The 17758-nt window shown below is 41.2% G+C and overlaps 1 protein-coding gene across 2 annotated transcripts; it reads right to left on the bottom strand.

Annotated features, from left to right (window-relative positions):
* Positions 1 to 1243: 1243 nt before the first annotated feature.
* On the bottom strand, positions 1244 to 16204 carry LOC148364833 (elastase-1-like). Of its 2 annotated transcripts, XM_088339034.1 has the most exons (8): positions 16087 to 16204; positions 15892 to 15998; positions 8476 to 8576; positions 6991 to 7116; positions 3634 to 3770; positions 3408 to 3550; positions 1460 to 1609; positions 1244 to 1337 (listed from the first exon to the last, which is right to left on the bottom strand). In XM_088339034.1, exons 1-8 carry the CDS (start codon positions 16154 to 16156, stop codon positions 1326 to 1328), a joined length of 846 nt encoding a protein of 281 aa, XP_088195160.1. In that variant the 5' UTR covers positions 16157 to 16204; the 3' UTR covers positions 1244 to 1325. The 2 variants fall into 2 exon arrangements, with proteins under 2 accessions (XP_088195160.1, XP_088195159.1); XM_088339033.1 differs by lacking the exon at positions 1244 to 1337 and having other exon boundaries at positions 1436 to 1609.
* Positions 16205 to 17758: the final 1554 nt, after the last annotated feature.

Raw genomic sequence — 17758 nt, 5'->3', positions numbered from 1 at the left:
TTTACTTTTCAAACACATGACATATTTCCTCTTTGTTAATTTTCTTTTCTTGATATTTGTTTTTTATTAGAGCAAAGGTTTGCAATCCACAATGTTGAACGAATCATATTGGACTAAAAAAAACGTTTGGAACAGCAAAAACGTTATAGCTTTGCCTAAGCTTTTAGGGAAGGCAACACATACTTTATGTATCTTTATTTATTGGAAAATGTTAAAAATGTGTCGTGTTTTTCCTCCAACTGAACCCATATAATTTTCCACTATCAACATTTTTGAAAAGCACCAGATAGAGCACTAGGGAGCAACAAAGAGCCTCATGCGGCTTCTGAGCTGCCCGTGGTGACCCCTGCAGTGTTTATTTTACCTGTGAAAAGTGATGGATCCCGGGGAAAAATCTATGGGTCCCAACAGAGATCTATGGGTCCCCAAAATGTAGTCTTATCGAGGTTGAAATTGTAAATCGGCGACAAATATATCATATAAATCTGTATATGCATTCAGTTTTAATCATCACAGTTATTTGGTAATACAAAGCAGTTATCACTTCAGATTTTTCAGTTCATATATTCTTCGTGGTTTGCTGTCACGCCTCAGTTGTATGCCTTCTCAAGGTCCAATCCATTATCATCCTCCTCATAGCGTAACCAGGAATATAATTTAATCCATTTTGGCAGAAAAGTCCTTTTCTTGCTAGGAGTATTCTTTTGTTTAGTTTCTTTCGTCAAACCGTTCAACACACGTGTTTTCCTTGCCTCCGCGATCTTCCGAAGAATTTCTCCGCCGTTTTTTCGTGCCGGAATTTTTGCCGTTGTTATCACTTTCTGCATTATGTTTCGACTTATGACTGACACTGAAGAAATTACCAATTTTGTGTTGATTTTCACCTTCCCTCGACGACAAGCACCACAACAACGACGTCATCTCGAAGAAACGAAATCTCGTTTTCCGAGATCGGCGTGCAGACGAAATCTGGAACCGCGAGACCAAAACAACAATGGAGGATCTGCCTGACGAAAAGTTTGGAGTGCGGTAAATCTTTGTTAAAAATAAAAGTAATCGGGTAAAAATGACAATTTTGTGTCGAAAAAGTTGCGTCTCGGGGACGCACGTTGATTTGAGACTATGCGTCCCCAGCACAAATGATGAGTCTAGGACGCAGGGACGCCGGCAAACCAGAACACTGCCCCTCTATTAGACAAATACTCTTTCTAGTATTTTTGAACACAGAAATAAGTCAAAGAAGTTAATGGACAAAATAAAGCATTTTATTCCCCTCCCAACCAAAAAACGGAGAAAGGGATTCAATCTTCGGGTATCTTTTTCTTTTAACCCATAATCTGTGAAAAAAAGAAAGAAAAAAAGTGAAAAATTTAAAATCATGGTGAAAAGACGCAAGCAAAATAATTCTTTTTCTATCGACCACGACAAATTCCTTCTAAATTTGGGGTTGAATACTGACGCTATTCATCCAGCTGATGTAGTCGGACACGCGGGTGAAGACGGTCGGCTTCCTGTAAGCGTTGCAGCCGGACGAGGACACGAAGCTGGTTACACCGTGCACAACCCACCTACCATTCACTTGGCAGTTCAGGGGGCCGCCTGAGTCTCCCTGAATACAAAAGCAATGCATTGTTTTCATAGCCCTTTAATAGATGTTGCTTAAAACATCTTTGTAATATTACAATATCTCATCTCATTAGCTGCACCGTTTATCCTCAGTAGAGTCGCGGGTGCTGGAGCCCATCCCAGGTATCTTTGGGCAGTGGGCAGGGGACACACTGAACTGGTTGCCAGCCAATCGCAGGGCACACAGGGACAGACAACTCGCTCATTCACACCTAGGGACAACTTGGACCGGCTAATTAACCTGACATGCATGTCTTTGGAATGTGGGAGGAAACCGGAGTGCCTGGAGGAAACCCACGCAAGCACGGGGAGAACATACAAACTCCGTCAACATTCCCGGTTGTCAATAACACGCGGTTCTCGGACCAGAAGAATTCAATTCCATCAGCTATAGCTTTAGGTACATCAATAAAAATAGCGAGATCGTTGTTGACTCATTGTTTTTGTCCTGTTTTTATTTTTATGTTCGAAATAAAGTTTTCATTCATTCATTCAAATACGAGCGATTTGAATAGAAAAAGGCAAATAGAAAAAAAAAAAGGCAAAAAAACATACAAACTCCGCACAGGAAGTCCGGTAGCTGGATTTGAACCCACACAGGAGGTTCCCAAGACCTTAGAACTGTGCCGCAGCACACTAGTGTGCTGTAAGAAATTATCCAATGTCACTTTTTAAAATTGAAAATGTTATAAAACATTTAGGAATCATTTTCTGCAAATATTATGTCTTTGTCAAGTGTCTGTGCTGTAAAATCTGGGGGTATTATAAATTATAATGTAATTAAACATACTGTTCAGTGTCATTTTACAACATTTTTGGTAAGTTGGTGTGCCGCAAAATTTTTCCAATGTAAAAAAACGTGCCCTGGCTCAGATAAGGTTGAAAAACACTGGCATAGATGGTTCCTTATCACGTAAACAGCATCCAGAAAAGACACATCCATACAAGAGGTTAAAAAATGACAGAAGTAAACAGGAAGCAAAGCACAGTATTGATGTTGTGTTAGCTGAAGAAAAGGGCAATGCCGGGTGTATTTTGTGTGGTAAAGTTGATTTTCACTGTGGCAACACTGTCAATTTACATGAACCCATGAAAAAAACTGAACAGATACCTGTAAATATGTCATCACTTTTCAACAGAGTAATGAGAGACAATTGACACCCATCCAACAAAATTATTGCAGACCTGTGACACTATCAAACAGCGTCTGATGGACCCATCCAAAATGGCCGACTGTTTGTATTTGGGGATGTGCGTTACGTCACACACAGGGTTGGGTAGGGTTGTCTTTAACTTGATTACTTTCAATTACTTTTGGATTACTCCAATACCAAATATGCTAGTAAAAGACAAAATAAACTAAATATAAATCAAATGATGACTCACAACACGTGGTAAGCTTTCTCTCCTGGCTTTGATATCTTTGATCTCTGGCAAAACTAACATAAAATGCGACAGAAACAAAATGAAAATAAATCCAAACAGCTTGCCAATATCATTTTTGCCGTTCTATGTATTCCGTTACTCCACAAACCTGCACAAAATTGAGTCATTTTATTCATATTTAGTTTCTTTTGTCTTTTATTAGCATATTTGCTATTGGAGTCATCCAAAAGTAATTGAAAGTAATCCGGTTAAAGAAACCCTACCCAACCCTGGTCACACATGATCTATCAATTTGCTAAGAATGTAAAAAAAAGAAAACAAATCTGGTTTGTGTCATGTCTGTTTCTGGATACAATATTCTGGCTGTTCTAGTAAATATAAAATTATTTTGTCACCTGGCAACCGGAGTCGCTGCCTCCGCCTGCACAGACCATGGAGTTCTTGACCGTGCTGCCCCACCATCCATAGCTGGAGCACGTCCTATGGTCCACCACGGGGAGGTAGGCCTGCTTGAGCTGGGCAGACAGCTGACCTCCAGCTGGATAACAGGAATTTAGCAAGTGAAGAAGTATTGTGACAAGCGTATCGACTCCAGAGGTTCGAAAAATCGGTGGTCCTCACTCTGGGTGCGTCCCCATCCAGTGATGTAACAGGGGTTGTTGTGGGGCAGGATCTGACCCGATGGAGGGATGGCGCCCAGCTGAACGTTGTTATTGAGGGTAGCATCAGTGGACAGACGCAGAAGAGCAATGTCCCATCTAACAGACAATGATAAAAGATGGCGTCAACGTCTGCAAGTCAAGTCCCAGTAGCTCCGGAGGTAGAGCGCTCGTCTTGGGATCGAGGGATCCCAGTTCGATTCCCGGCTCCTTTGTGTTACATGTTGAAGTGTCCTTGGGTAAGACACTGAACCCCTAATACTCCCAATAAGCAGGTTAGCGCCTTACATGGCCACAAGGCCGCTATTGGGAAATGTGGAGCACATTGTAAAGCGCTTTGGGAAGTCATTGACTTGAAAAAGCGCTATATAAATGCAAATCATTTCATTTAATTTATTCCTATAGCCCCTTGACAAACCTACATTATATACGCAGAAATATTTTGAAATTTCCAATTTCTCTAAAAGCCATCATGTCATCAAAACCTACTAGACTGACAATAGCACCTGCCGCCCGGCTCAAAAGGCAGATGAAGATGCTTTCTGCTTGAGCCTTTAATAAGGATTTGTTCTTAGGTTTAAATGTATAATCCATTTTTTAATGAATAAATAACCAGAATTGGGTAGAGTTACTTTAACTTGATTACTTTCAATTACTTTTGGATTACTCCAATACCAAATATGCTAATAAAAGACAAAAGAAACTAAATATGAATAAAATGATGACTCAGAGATGATGTCATGACTCAGAAAATGCTGGTCTACCAGTGATCCCAAGAGCCAGGAAGAGATCCACAGGTTCGAGAGCTTTCTCCATTCTGGCCCCAGTGCTGTGGAATGCTCTTTCCCCTGAAATTCGATCTGCAACCTCAGTGGAACTGTTTAAATCTAAGCTTGAAACACACTTCTTGTCACGGAATCGAGGTGGAAGGGGGCTGTCACGAGGCGTGGTGGAGGGAAGGGGTGACCGGACCAGAACGGAGGCAGGAGGCAGGAAGGGAGAACTCAATTGCGTAACGATCCAAAAACTTTTATTCACAAAAATAAAAGTTGTCCAAAACTCTGGGACATGACAAAACAAACAGTTGATTCTTCCAACTCAACTAAACAGGACCTGGCATAACAGAACGGACAAAGTTTTAAACTAAAACAGGACAAGGCATAACGGACCGGGAATGTGTATATATATATATAATGAGCCAGCGCCCGCCAAACCCACAACCCAGCCTTAAATAGCAGACCAGCAATCAGCTGATCTGCTTCAGCTTGAGTTCGGGGGCGCGGCAGACTGGTCGCCATGGCGACCGTGACACTTCTATTCTATAGCATATGAATAACCTATCATTTATATCTGTGTATTATTTGCCCTCATGTAGGTTTAAGATCAGGGGATGGTATCATAATACTCTGTGGTTTGCAATAATCTGTGGTCTGTGCAGCCCTTTGAGTCTCTTTGTGATTATTGATTTGGTAACCTGTATTAATCGTGAATTAATCAACCTAAAAGTATGGATGGATATAAATAAATTATCTTTAAATTTAAATAAAACCAAAGTAATATTCTTTGGTAATCGCAAGGCAGATCAAGATTTAGAAGTAAAAATGGATGGTGCTGCAATTGATGCTGTGTCAGAAATTAAGTTTTTAGGGGTCATAACAGAGGCAGCACGGCGGCGCAGTGGTTAGCGCGTGTGCGGCACAGTTCTAAGGTCTTGGGAACCTCCTGTGTGGGTTCAAATCCAGCTACCGGATTTACTGTGTGGAGTTTGTATGTTCTCCCCGGTTTCCTCCCACTTTCCAAAGACATGCATTTCAGGTGGATTGGCCGGTCCACATTGTCCCTAGGTGTGAATGAGCGAGCGAGTTGTCTGTCCCCGTGTGCCCTGCGATTGGCTGGCAACCAGTTCAGGGTGTCCCCTGCCCACTGCCCGGAGATGGCTGGGATGGGCTCCAGCAACCCCGCGACCCTACTGAGGATAAGCGGTGCAGCTAATGAGATGAGATGGGTCATAATAGACAATAAATTAAGCTGGAAAACACACACCAGACACATACAAACTAAAGTATCTAAAAGTATTTCAATAATTAATAAAGCCAAATTTCTTTAAACTATAATGCATTGTACTTATTATATTGTTCTGCCATATTTAACATATTGTGCAGAAGTCTGGGGCAATAATTACAAAAGTTGACTCCAGCCCCTTTTTATCCTCCAAAAACGTGCAATTAGAACCATACACAGGTAGGATATCGGGAACATACTAATATCTTATTCCTGCAGTCCAAATTATTAAAATGGAATGATTTAATTATTTTTTTCACTTCACAACTGCTATTTAAGGTCAACAAAAACATAGTGCCAGAAAACATCCAAAAATGATTCACTCGGAAAGAGGAAAGTTTTAACTTAAGGGGCTGTAGTAAAATCAAAATCACAAAGGTGAGAACCACCAGGAAAAGTATATGTGTGTCTGTGTGTGGAGTCAAGCTCTGGAACGGTTTGCAAGACAAGATCAAACGATGTCCATGTATCCACGTGTTCAAATTTAAATACAAAAAAACATTCCTGGCGGAATACAGGGATGAAAAAAATCGGGTATGAGTGATACGAGTGCGTCTAGAAATTTGATTAACTTGGTTATTGTTGCTGTTGTTATACCATAACAGTTATTATTAATAGCATTACAATTGTTGTTATATAATTGGTGTATTTAATAGGGAAGATGAAAGGGTAGGGGAATACAAGCATTTGCTTCTGACTACCCCTTTTCGAACATGTTATGTAATATTTTGTTGTTGAGTTATTGTTTTTGTTTTGTTTTTATTTTAATGTTGGAATAAAATTTACATTCATTCAAAAAAAAGGGATATACAAATAAAACATGAATCGACTTGACTTGACTAGTTTCAATATGATATTCTCATCTCATATCATCAGCTGCACCGCTTATCCTCAGTAGGGTCGCGGGGGTGCTGGAGCCCATCCCAGCAATCATCGGGCAGTGGGCAGGGGACACCCTGAACTGGTTGCCAGCCAATCGCAGGGCACACAGGGACAGAACACTCACTCGCTCATTCACACTTAGGGACAATTTGGACCGGCCAATCCACCTGAAATGCATGTCTTTGGAATGTGGGAGGAAACCGGAGTGCCCGGAAGAAACCCACGCAAGCACGGGGAGAACATACAAACTCCGCACAGGAAGTCCGGTAGCTGGATTTGAACCCACACAGGAGGTTCCCATGACCTCAGAACTGTGCCGCACACGCGCCAATATGATATTGTGTTCAGGTAAATGGCAAAATATATTTTTACTGACCCTCCGGCGACGTTGTTGGAGTTCCACCTGGGGTGAAGATAGACGCGGCTCACACTCAGGTACTGCTCTTTGCCCTCGTGGCTGTTGATGTTGTGGTCGCCCAGAACAACGCGCCAAGTCCTAGAACTGTAATGAACCACACTCTTGTTTATTCTTACAAACATGAGCAATGTTCCCTCTAAACTGTGTGTGTGCGCAAAAGAAAATCTAGCCAGCTCACAAAAATCAGGGCTCGAAATTGCTAACTAAGAAGCGAATTAAGTCACAGTGCATGAAGGTAAAAATGCACGGGTTCCCCTGACGTTGTGTTCTAAATGCGGTATTTGGAAGTCAAGGTCGAAGTAGAACGAAGTTGAGTAAAGTCAGTAGAGTTTTTCGAGAACCGGCTTCTTCGGCTCGGCTCACAAAAAGGAACCGGCGCTTTCGGGTCCTAAACGGCTCTTCGGGTTGTTTTTGCTTCTTTCATCCCTATATAACCAAATATTATGTAAAATTATGCACAAAATGACTTAAAGGAAGGGGGAATAGAACAAAAAAGAAATAAATACTAAAATGAAAAAGTAGTGAAAAGCTGAGAAAAAAAAACAAAAGGAAGAGAAAAAAGGAGGTAAAATTCAGAAAAAAGCCAGAAAAAAAAGAAAAGAAAGAAACAAAGGAAAAGTAAATAGAGAACCCCAAAAAAAGTAACAGCTAGGAAAAAATAAAAACAATGAGATTTTTTTTAAAGGAATAAAAAAAAAGAAAAAAACAGGGAAAAAGAAGAAAATTTTTGTGTTGCATTCAAATAATTTCCAACTATATCAAGTCAATCTTGTTACCAACATTATACTTCCACTAAAAAATGTGATTAAATACAGTTGTTTATCGTGCAACCGACTAAATAAGCCCCCCAAAATGTTAGTATTATGCGACAAAAGAAACCAGGAAAAAAAAGAAATAATACTAATAATAATAATTTCCTTGTATTGTCATTCTGTGTAACAATGTACACAGAACGAAATGTCGATTGCACCTGACCCGTTGTAGCGAGCCGATGCAGCCGCAGCCAACAGAGGGCGCCGCCGACCACTTTTTAAGTCTTAGGAATGACTCGGCCGGGGCGCGAACCACCGACCTCCCAGTCTCAAAGCGGGCGCCTTACCATCTAGGCTACTGAGCTGGTATAATGGAAATCTTGTGAAAGAATTGTTGTAAAAACAAATGACGTTTGTAGGCCGTACAACCTTTGCAATAATACATGAGTCAATTCACTCAAAAGTGATAATAATTTTGCCTTGCCGGAAACTCAGCAAAATGTAACGTGATGTCAAGTTTTGGACATGTTTGATAATGACTTAGTTGCCACACTTGGGATTGCGGTTGCTCACTGCTGTTTCAAGCGTTGCTCACCGACTTTGTGTGAACGCTCAGACCCGTAAGGAAAATTAGAGGGAACATTGAACACGAGTAAGGCTTTAAAGCAGCCAGCCATGTCGGCTTTCCCACCGGTCGACGCAGTGAGCGGCTGTCATCACCCAGCCTCTCTTGATCAGAGTTCCTCCGCAAGTGTGGTAAAAGCTGCTGCCAGATTTGTACTGAAGAGAGATCTAATGCAACACAAGAAGTACAAATGTTACCAAAAAAATGTCTTTGCATGGTTGGCTGCACACGAGTGCAGAAACGAGCAGCATTTTTCACCTCTCAAACACTTTCGAGTATTCACACCAAGATAAGCTTCGGTTTCTCCCTGTCCTTTTTTCTTTCTGTTTTTCTCTGTAGTTGATTTTTATTTTAGGCTTGTCTTTTGGCTCAACAAAGGGGGAAGAATACCATAAAATGTCTCATCTCATCTCATTAGCTGCACCGCTTATCCTCAGTAGGGTCGCGGGGGTGCTGGAGCCCATCCCAGCAATCATCAGACAGTGGGCAGGGGACACCCTGAACTGGTTGCCAGCCAGTCACAGGGCACACAGGGACAGACAACTCATTCGCTCATTCACACCTAGGGGACAATTTGGACCGGCCAATTCACCTGAAATGCATGTTTTTGGAATGTGGGAGGAAACCGGAGTGCCCGGAGGAAACCCACGCAAGCACGGGGAGAACATACAAACTCCGCACAGGAAGTCTGGATCTGGATTCGAACCCACGACAGGTTCCTGAGACATGAACTGTGCCGCACAAGCGCTAACCACTGCCCGTCCTATTGACTTCTCATCTCATCTCATCAGCCGTACCGCTTATCCTCATTAGGGTCGCGGGGGGGCTGGAGCCCATCCCAACCATCTCCGGGCAGTGGGCAGGGGACACCCTGAACTGGTTGCCAGCCAGTCGCAGGGCACACAGGGACAGACAACTCATCCGCTCATTCACACCTAGGGACAATTTGGACCGGCCAATTCACCTGAAATGCATTTTTTTGGAATGTGGGAGGAAACCGGAGTGCCCGGATGAAACCCACGCAAACACGGGGAGAACATACAAACTCCGCACAGGAAGTCTGGATCTGGATTCGAACCCACGACAGGTTCCTGAGACATGAACTGTGCCGCACAAGCGCTAACCACTGCCCGTCCTATTGACTTCTCATCTCATCTCATCTCATCAGCCGTACCGCTTATCCTCATTAGGGTCGCGGGGGGGCTGGAGCCCATCCCAACCATCTCCGGGCAGTGGGCAGGGGACACCCTGAACTGGTTGCCAGCCAGTCGCAGGGCACACAGGGACAGACAGCTCATTCGCTCATTTAAACCTAGGGACAATTTAGACCGGCCAATTCACCTGAAATGCATGTTTTTGGAACGTGGGAGGAAACCGGAGTGGCCGGAGGAAACCCACGCAAGCACGGGGAGAACATACAAACTCCGCACAGGAAGTCTGGAGCTGGATTTGAACCCACGACAGGTTCCCATGACATGAACTGTGCCGCACAAGCGCTAACCACTGGGCCGCCGTGCTGCCCGTCCTATTGACCCACACGATTTAATTTCATTTTTCAATTTCATTTCTTAAAACATACACATGCACACTCAATCATGTAATTCAAGCATTGACACACATAAAAGCATTAAATCAAATTAAATTTTTAGAATGTTTTCTGTCATGTCCTGCACGGTTGTCATGGCGCCCAGCTGGCCCCGCCCCTTGACACCGGCTGACCTGCAATTCTTGATTACTCCTATGGGTACTTTAACGCTCCTTTTGGAACTGCCCTTGGCCAGATTGTTGTTTACCCTTGTTGAAAACCTGTTCATGCCTGTTTGATACCTGTTTATTCTTGTTGGACTTCAGTGTTACATTCTGAGAGATTCCTGCAAGTTCTGTTTAATCCCGTTAAATGCCTAGTCTGTAGTTCTGCCTGCATTTGAGCCTGCTTTGTTTTGTTTTTGGTCCGTTTGTGTGTTGGACAACTTTTCCTTCTCAATTAAAGTGACAGATCGTCTACGCAAATGAGTTCCAATTTCCTGCTTGCCGACCGGCTTCGTGACAGTTTTCAACCAGGAAACGACATAGTCAGTTTTTCTTTGTTAATATTAAAATTTTTATGAAACACAAATTCAGGGTACTATCTGTTATCCAAAAATGATTAATCTTTAGGTGTTGCACAAATGAACATAATCATATCATAAATCCAAAAAATGAAACGATTTTTTTTTCTTAGAATATTTCGTAATATACAAGCGAATATATACACAAATATCCGTTTTATACAATAACTTCTTTTAACTTTTAGCTGATCTTGTTGTTTAATTTGTCTTGAAGTAACTGAGCTTTACTTTCATGTATAGCCTAAATCTAGTCATAAGTACAGCACATTAATGTATTTTTCGTTTGGTATTTAAATTGAAAGAAAAGAAAACAAGAAAAAAAACACAGGAACAAATAAATAGATACATAAATAATATTATTGAAGCAATCAATATGAGTATATGCAAAATAATTCAAAACTTTAAACAATATTCATTTATAAGAAAAATAAAATCAAATTGACAATTTACCAAAGTTATACTAGACCATTTCTGACACAATTTACCGTAAATTCCGGACTATAAGCCGCTACTTTTTTCCCAAACGTTCAACCCTGCGGCTTATTCAGTGATGCGGCCAATTTATTTCATTTTTCTAATGGACTGCAGCGGCGCTCGAGTACAAAAGGTAAGATTTAGACCGCTGGAATATATGTGCGGAGGAAGACTGAAACTTCTTAGCTTGTGCACAAATTAATCTTTAATTGCAAAATGAAAGGCACATGACGCAGCTTTCAAGCTAAAAGCAATCGAGCAATCCGATAAAGAAGGAAACAGAGCTATTGCACGTAAACTTTACTTTGCGAGCGTGTTGTTGCGTGTTTTGAAATAAGGGAGCGTGGGACGGCGTCTATATGTCAAAATTTCTTTCCGATACTGAGGAAGATGACTCTGATGGCGTCAGTTATAAGAAGGCAGATGAGGATGGTGTACCGTTATTTATACAAGTACGGTTTATTTTTTTAACAGACCCGTTTACTGTTTTGCGAGCGTGTTGCTAGTAGCGTGTTGCTACCTGTCACAGTCACGGTTTGGGATGAAAGTTATATTATTACTATTAAAGCTTTGAAAAATCTCTCGGTGTACCGTCTTTCTTTGTAAATATGTGTAAGCATGTATAATATGTATTTGCAACTGTAGTGTATTAAAGGTGAGATGTGTTTTTGGACGCAGCGGACAATAGTAGATATATATTTTGCCCACCCTTACCTTTGGAAATATAGACTTTTTTTCCTTGGATTACTTTCAACGGGACCCGGACTCTGCAGGTCTGCATCAAACCTTAAGTACCGTTATCAATTTCCGTTCACTTTGCCGGCTGTGGTTTTTGGACTGTGTACTTTATAATCAGTTACAATTGCGGGACTTGAAGTCCGGTTCGGGTTACTTTTGTGATTGTGTTACATGTTTTAATGTGGGCACATGCGGCTTATATACAGGTGCGGCTTGTGTAAGTACAAAAGCGGTTATCCTCTTAAAACGTTGTAGGTGTGACTTATAATCAGGTGCGCTCTATTGTCCGGAATATACGGTAGATGTCTTCGCTGGGTCAAAAGTCTCATGTACAACATTCACAACATTAAAAAAGTAAGGTCAAGGATGAATAATGGACCTACCACTACTTCCATTCATTTGTCCAAATATCATTTCATTATTTTTTTCTGGAACAATTCTCTCAAAATGCCCCTTTTATAGAATGAGAAAAAAATATGATCACTTAAAAGCAGAAAAATACATTGGCGTTGTGTCTTACGATATACTGTAAACTGTAAACCTCCAAAACTGCATTATTTTGTGTCCAACGAACTTTCAAAAATGGGTTGTTTTATTTTAAACCCCTAACTTAGTTTTTTATGTCAACTTAAAGTTAAACAAACATCAAGTTTTTCCGAAGAGTAGGCGATTCGTGTTCACCTTTTCTAGAGCGTTTTTACTGATTTGTTTTGTATTAGTGATTTATTTGATTTTTTTTTTTTTATCTTATTTTTTTAATTTTTAACTATACTCCTAAGATAAAAATGCTTACTTGGTTAAACGATATAGAAAACCAACCCTGTCACGTGTAGAAATTAATCTATAAATAAATAATCTGTGATAAATATATGCCATTTGGAGAAATGAACACATGAATAGTTTATCTCATCTCATCTCATTAGCCGTACCGCTTATCCTCATTAGGGTTGCGGGGGGGGCTGGAGCCCATCCCAGCCATCTTCGGGCAGTGGGCAGGGGACACCCTGAACTGGTTGCCAGCCAATCGCAGGGCACACGGGGACAGACGACTCATTCGCTCATTCACACCTAGGGACAATTTGGACCGGCCAATTCACCTGAAATGCATGTTTTTGGAATGTGGGAGGAAACTGGAGTGCCCGGAGGAAACCCACGCAAACACGGGGAGAACATACAAACTCCGCACAGAAAAGTCTGGAGCTGGATTTGAACCCACGACAGGTTCCCATGACATGAACTGTGCCGCACAAGCGCTAACCACTGCGCCGCCGTGCTGCCCAATAGTTTATGTAATACCAAAATATTTCACGGATGCCATGCATTTATAAATGTATGTATGTTGTCATTCATTTATTTCAGTATTTATTTTGTCGTGTATTTTGTGGCCTTTTCTGTCATATATCTTGTCTTTTATTTTGGTGTGTATTTTTTCTCAACCAAAGGTTATTTAAAATAGGGGGGCGGGTCAAACTGGCTGAGCTTTTCACATATTAGTTGATCAGTCTAGTACTGTATTTTCCGCACTATAAGGCGCACCGGGTTATAGGGCGCACCCCCCAAAAATAGTTTTTGGTCCTATTTTTGACATACATAAGACGCACCGGATAATTAGGCGCTACAATGGGGTTGGGACAAAACAGTCAGATAGTTCAGTCCAACTTATTACCCCCTTAATATTCCCAAAGCTTGCAAAGACGCAAATACGTGTCGAGAACACGTGCGGATGCGGTGTCCGTACGATGTCACTCAAATGCATCGTTCCATCATTCGGAAGGTTAAAGTCTTGGGATTCAAGAAATGATAACCATTCCTTAGTATCTATTTTCTTTTTCGCTCGCAACTTTACTGTGCATATGACAATAAACACTTGGAATTGAGTTGAATTTAAAAATAGACACTCCATTCCATCCATTATCTGCACCGCTTATCACAGAAACATCGAGTTCAGTCTGAAACAAGATACAGGGATAATATATATAGCCGGAGTAGCTCACCGAAGTCGTTGTGTTCATAATAATGTGCAGCCGTGGTCCTCTTATATCCGTGAGTTTAGTAAATCCAGGAGAATACAATATTTACAAATACAAAATAGTAAAAAAATGCTTTCTATATGCTGCCAACCACGTGCTATACGCATTCATCTTTTTCGGCCAATTGCAGGCTTTGTTTTGCCGTTTAAGCCAATGCCAGCCTGTAAATGATAAAAAGGATCCGCCCCTTGATCTCCGAATAACTTCAGCCAATAGCGATCGATTCAACTGATGATTGACACATCTTTTTTGGCCAATTGCAGGCTTTGTTTGCCGTTTAAGCCAATGGCAGCCTGTAAATGATAAAAAGGATCCGCCTCTTGACCTCCGAAAAACTTTAGCCAATAGTGATCGATTCAAATGATGATTGACACATTGGTTAGCCAATGAAACGCTGGTAAATAAATCCCAGCATCCACCGCGTACTACTTGGCGTTCGGGGGAAAATCTAGTCAGCGGCTGCAAGTTAGTTGGAAAACTTTGCAACTTTAAAATTGTTCCATAAATAAGGCGCAGTGTATTATAAGGCGCATGGTCAGCTTTTGAAAAAAATAAAGGCTTTTAGGTGCGCCTTATAGTGCGGAAAATACGGTAACTTATTTGTTCATCACTCATCGACCAATAGGCGAAACGGTAACTGGGTCAACCTCCTTATTTGAATATAATTTTGGTTACTTATATATACAGTATAAAATATCTAAATCTGTTTACATATGCCCCTAATCCGAAACGCTTGCTTGGTTAAACAATAGGTAGGAACTCCCTGTCACATTAAGAAGAACATCTATGAATAAATACATACAAATGAAATGAATTAACACACAAATAGATCACATAATGTGGTTGTGGTTGGATGCCTTAACCACTAGGGTGGTAGGGGCACCAATTCCTATGGTGTGTCTTGGGGAAGTACGGCCTGGTGGTGCCCATTTCTCTCCAGGCCAAACTATATATATTACATAGCTGCAATGCACTCATACATTCATACATTTGTTAAGTATTTTGTAATATTTTTTGTGGTGTATTCCGTGTCTTTTACTAGCATATTTGGTATTGGAGTAATCCAAAAGTAATTGAAAGTAATCAAGTTAAAGTGACCCTGTTTCTGTCACATTTTATGTTAGTTTTGCCGGAGATCATAGAGATCAAAGCCAGGAGAGAAAGCTTACCACGTGTTGTGAGTCATCATTTTATTCCTATTTAGTTTCTTTTGTCTTTTACTAGCATATTTGGTATTGGAGTCATCCAAAAGTAATTGAAAGTAATCCAGTTAAAGTAACCCTACCCAACCCTGTTTCTGTCCCATTTCATGTTAGTTTTGCCGGAGATCAAAGAGATCAAAGCCAGGAGAGAAAGCTTACCACATGTTGTGAGTCATCATTTGATTCATATTTAGTTTATTTTGTCTTTTACTAGCATATTTGGTATTGGAGTCATCCAAAAGTAATTGAAAGTAATCCAGTTAAAGTGACCCTACCCAACCCTGTTTCTGTCGCATTTTATGTTAGTATTGCCGGATATCAAAGAGATCAAAGCCAGGAGAGAAAGCTTACCACGTGTTGTGAGTCATCATTTTATTCATATTTAGTTTCTTTTGTCTTTTGCTAGCATATTTGGTATTGGAGTCATCCAAAAGTAATTGAAAGTAATCCAGTTAAAGTAACCCTACCCAACCCTGTTTCTGTCACATTTTATGTTAGTTTTGCCGGAGATCAAAGAGATCAAAGCCAGAAGAGAAAGGTTACCACGTGTTGTGAGTCATCATTTTATTCATATTTAGTTTTTTTTGTCTTTTATCAGCATATTTGGTATTGGAGTAATCCAAAAGTAATTTAAAGTAATCCAGTTAAAGTAACCCTACCCAACCCTGTTTCTGTCACATTTTATGTTCGTTTTGCCGGAGATCATAGAGATCAAAGCCAGGAGAGAAAGCTTACCACGTGTTGTGAGTCATCATTTTATTCATATTTAGTTTCTTTTGTCTTTTACTAGCATATTTGGTATTGGAGTAATCAAAATTGAAAGTAATCCAGTTAAAGTAACCCTACCTAACCCTGTTTATAACAAAACTTTCTAATAGTGTGCACCACCAATGAAAATGTTCAGAACAGCGTTCGACCGATATGTGTTACCTGCCAGGGCCAGGAATTGGGTCTGGCCACCTCGCCTCCAACGACTCTTTCTTCTACTTCATCATCTTCCAAGTATCTGGGCTGGGGCTCCAGCTCCTCAGCCAGCACTGAAACCAATCATAAAATACCAAGCAATAAGGTCAGAGGGTTCTTTTAGGTTGAAGCCTCCAATGACAAAAAGCGGAGACATTTTACCCAGGGCGGCAAGAGTGGTCAGCAGCAGAAGTCTCAACATGGCGAGAGTTTCCACAAAAGCGTACTGCATTTCCTTGTTTTTAGGCTTTTATACCTTTGGGTTGGCTTGTTAATATCGTGACTTGTTCCATGCCACCTGCACGGGTCTCACACTTATCACGAGACGTGCGGAACATTACATTTAGAAGTGCTGATTTGGCAAGTAATGAAGGAGATAGGTGATTTCTTGCTAGTGTATTGGTTTTCGTTGGGTTGGAGCAATTTCATATGGGCTGGTCATTTCATCAAGTATACCTGCTCAAGCAAATACCAGAGACAAAATGTAAAACATAAATCGTTGTGATCGTAATATTGAAATGTGTTTCAGTGTATTTCATTCTATTTTATATACATGAGTGATCTGCATTTATACCTCCTGAGCTACTGCCGCCAAATATACACACACATATACAGGGTTGGGTCGGGTTACTTTAACTGGATTACTTTCAATTACTTTTGGATGACTCCAATACCAAATATGCTAATAAAAGACAAAAGAAACTAAATATGAATAAAATTATGACTCACAACACCAAGTTAGCAGCACGGCGGCGCAGTGGTTAGCACTTGTGCGGCACAGTTCATAATAATAATAATAATAATAATTTCCTTGTATTGTCATTCTGTGTAACAATGTACACAGAACGAAATGTCGATTGCACCTGACCCGTTGTAGCGAGCCGATGCAGCCGCAGCCAACAGAGGGCGCCGCCGACCACTTTTTAAGTCTTAGGAATGACTCGGCCGGGGCGCGAACCACCGACCTCCCAGTCTCAAAGCGGGCGCCTTACCATCTAGGCTACGTCATGGGAACCTGTCGTGGGTTCAAATCCAGCTCCAGACTTCCTGTGCGGAGTTTGTATGTTCTCCCCGTGCTTGCGTGGGTTTCCTCCGGGCACTCCGGTTTCCTCCCACGTTCCAAAAACATGCATTTCAGGTGAATTGGTCGGTCCAAATTGTCCCTAGGTGTGAATGAGCGAATGCGTTGTCTGTCCCTGTGTGCCCTGCGATTGGCTGGCAACCAGTTCAGGGTGTCCCCTGCCCACTGCCCGGAGATGGCTGGGATGGGCTCCAGCCCCACCGCGACCCTAATGAGGATAAGCGGTACGGCTGATGAGATGAGAACACCAAGTTAAAATGAGTTTGACACCCCTGCACTACACAATACAGCATCATCTAGTGGTCAAATATTACACCGTGCCCATTTAAGTTTGGAAACTTTCTACAACCATGTAATTTCTGATGTCTTTGTCCTCATTCCAAGATTGATCCCCTGTGAGTCACAGAATACAATACAGCAAAAATTTCACAGGCTCCAATAAACCCCCAAAAATGTTTTTTTTGGGTGAGTTATCAACTTCATTGGTGCTGTCCTGACTTCCAACTTGCAATATTATATTTCTACAATAAACCAGTGCATTGCTAGTCTTTTATCCTTTATTGTAGAAGAAAAATGGCCGTGGTCCCATCGTGCTCATTTTCCACTATAATTCTGCTTTTTTGCTATCCAATTGCTTTTACACATTTGGAAATACGTTTTTTTTTTAAAACCGCACCAAGGCAACACTTTCACTTTGCTTTCTAATTATGACAGTATGCAATTTGCTTGACTTTTCAACAACTTCCTGTCACA

Source organism: Urocampus carinirostris, chromosome 6, assembly GCF_059441175.1.
Source record: "Urocampus carinirostris isolate Australia breed hairy pipefish chromosome 6, RoL_Ucar_1.0, whole genome shotgun sequence".
Lineage (NCBI taxonomy): Eukaryota > Metazoa > Chordata > Actinopteri > Syngnathiformes > Syngnathidae > Urocampus > Urocampus carinirostris.
The sequence above is the reverse complement of the archived record's forward strand: the minus strand, read 5'-3'. Positions and strand labels throughout refer to the sequence as shown.

Excerpts from the sequence above, each read along its gene's own strand:
- LOC148364833 (XM_088339033.1), bottom strand. The coding sequence starts at position 16,156 with ATGCAGTACGCTTTTGTGGAAACTCTCGCCATGTTGAGACTTCTGCTG. Across the intron at positions 3,551-3,633 it reads TGGATGGGGACGCACCCAGA|CTGGAGGTCAGCTGTCTGCC; the intron begins GTGAGGACCACC and ends CCTGTTATCCAG. Across the intron at positions 1,610-3,407 it reads GCAGCGACTCCGGTTGCCAG|GGAGACTCAGGCGGCCCCCT; the intron begins GTGACAAAATAA and ends TTTTGTATTCAG.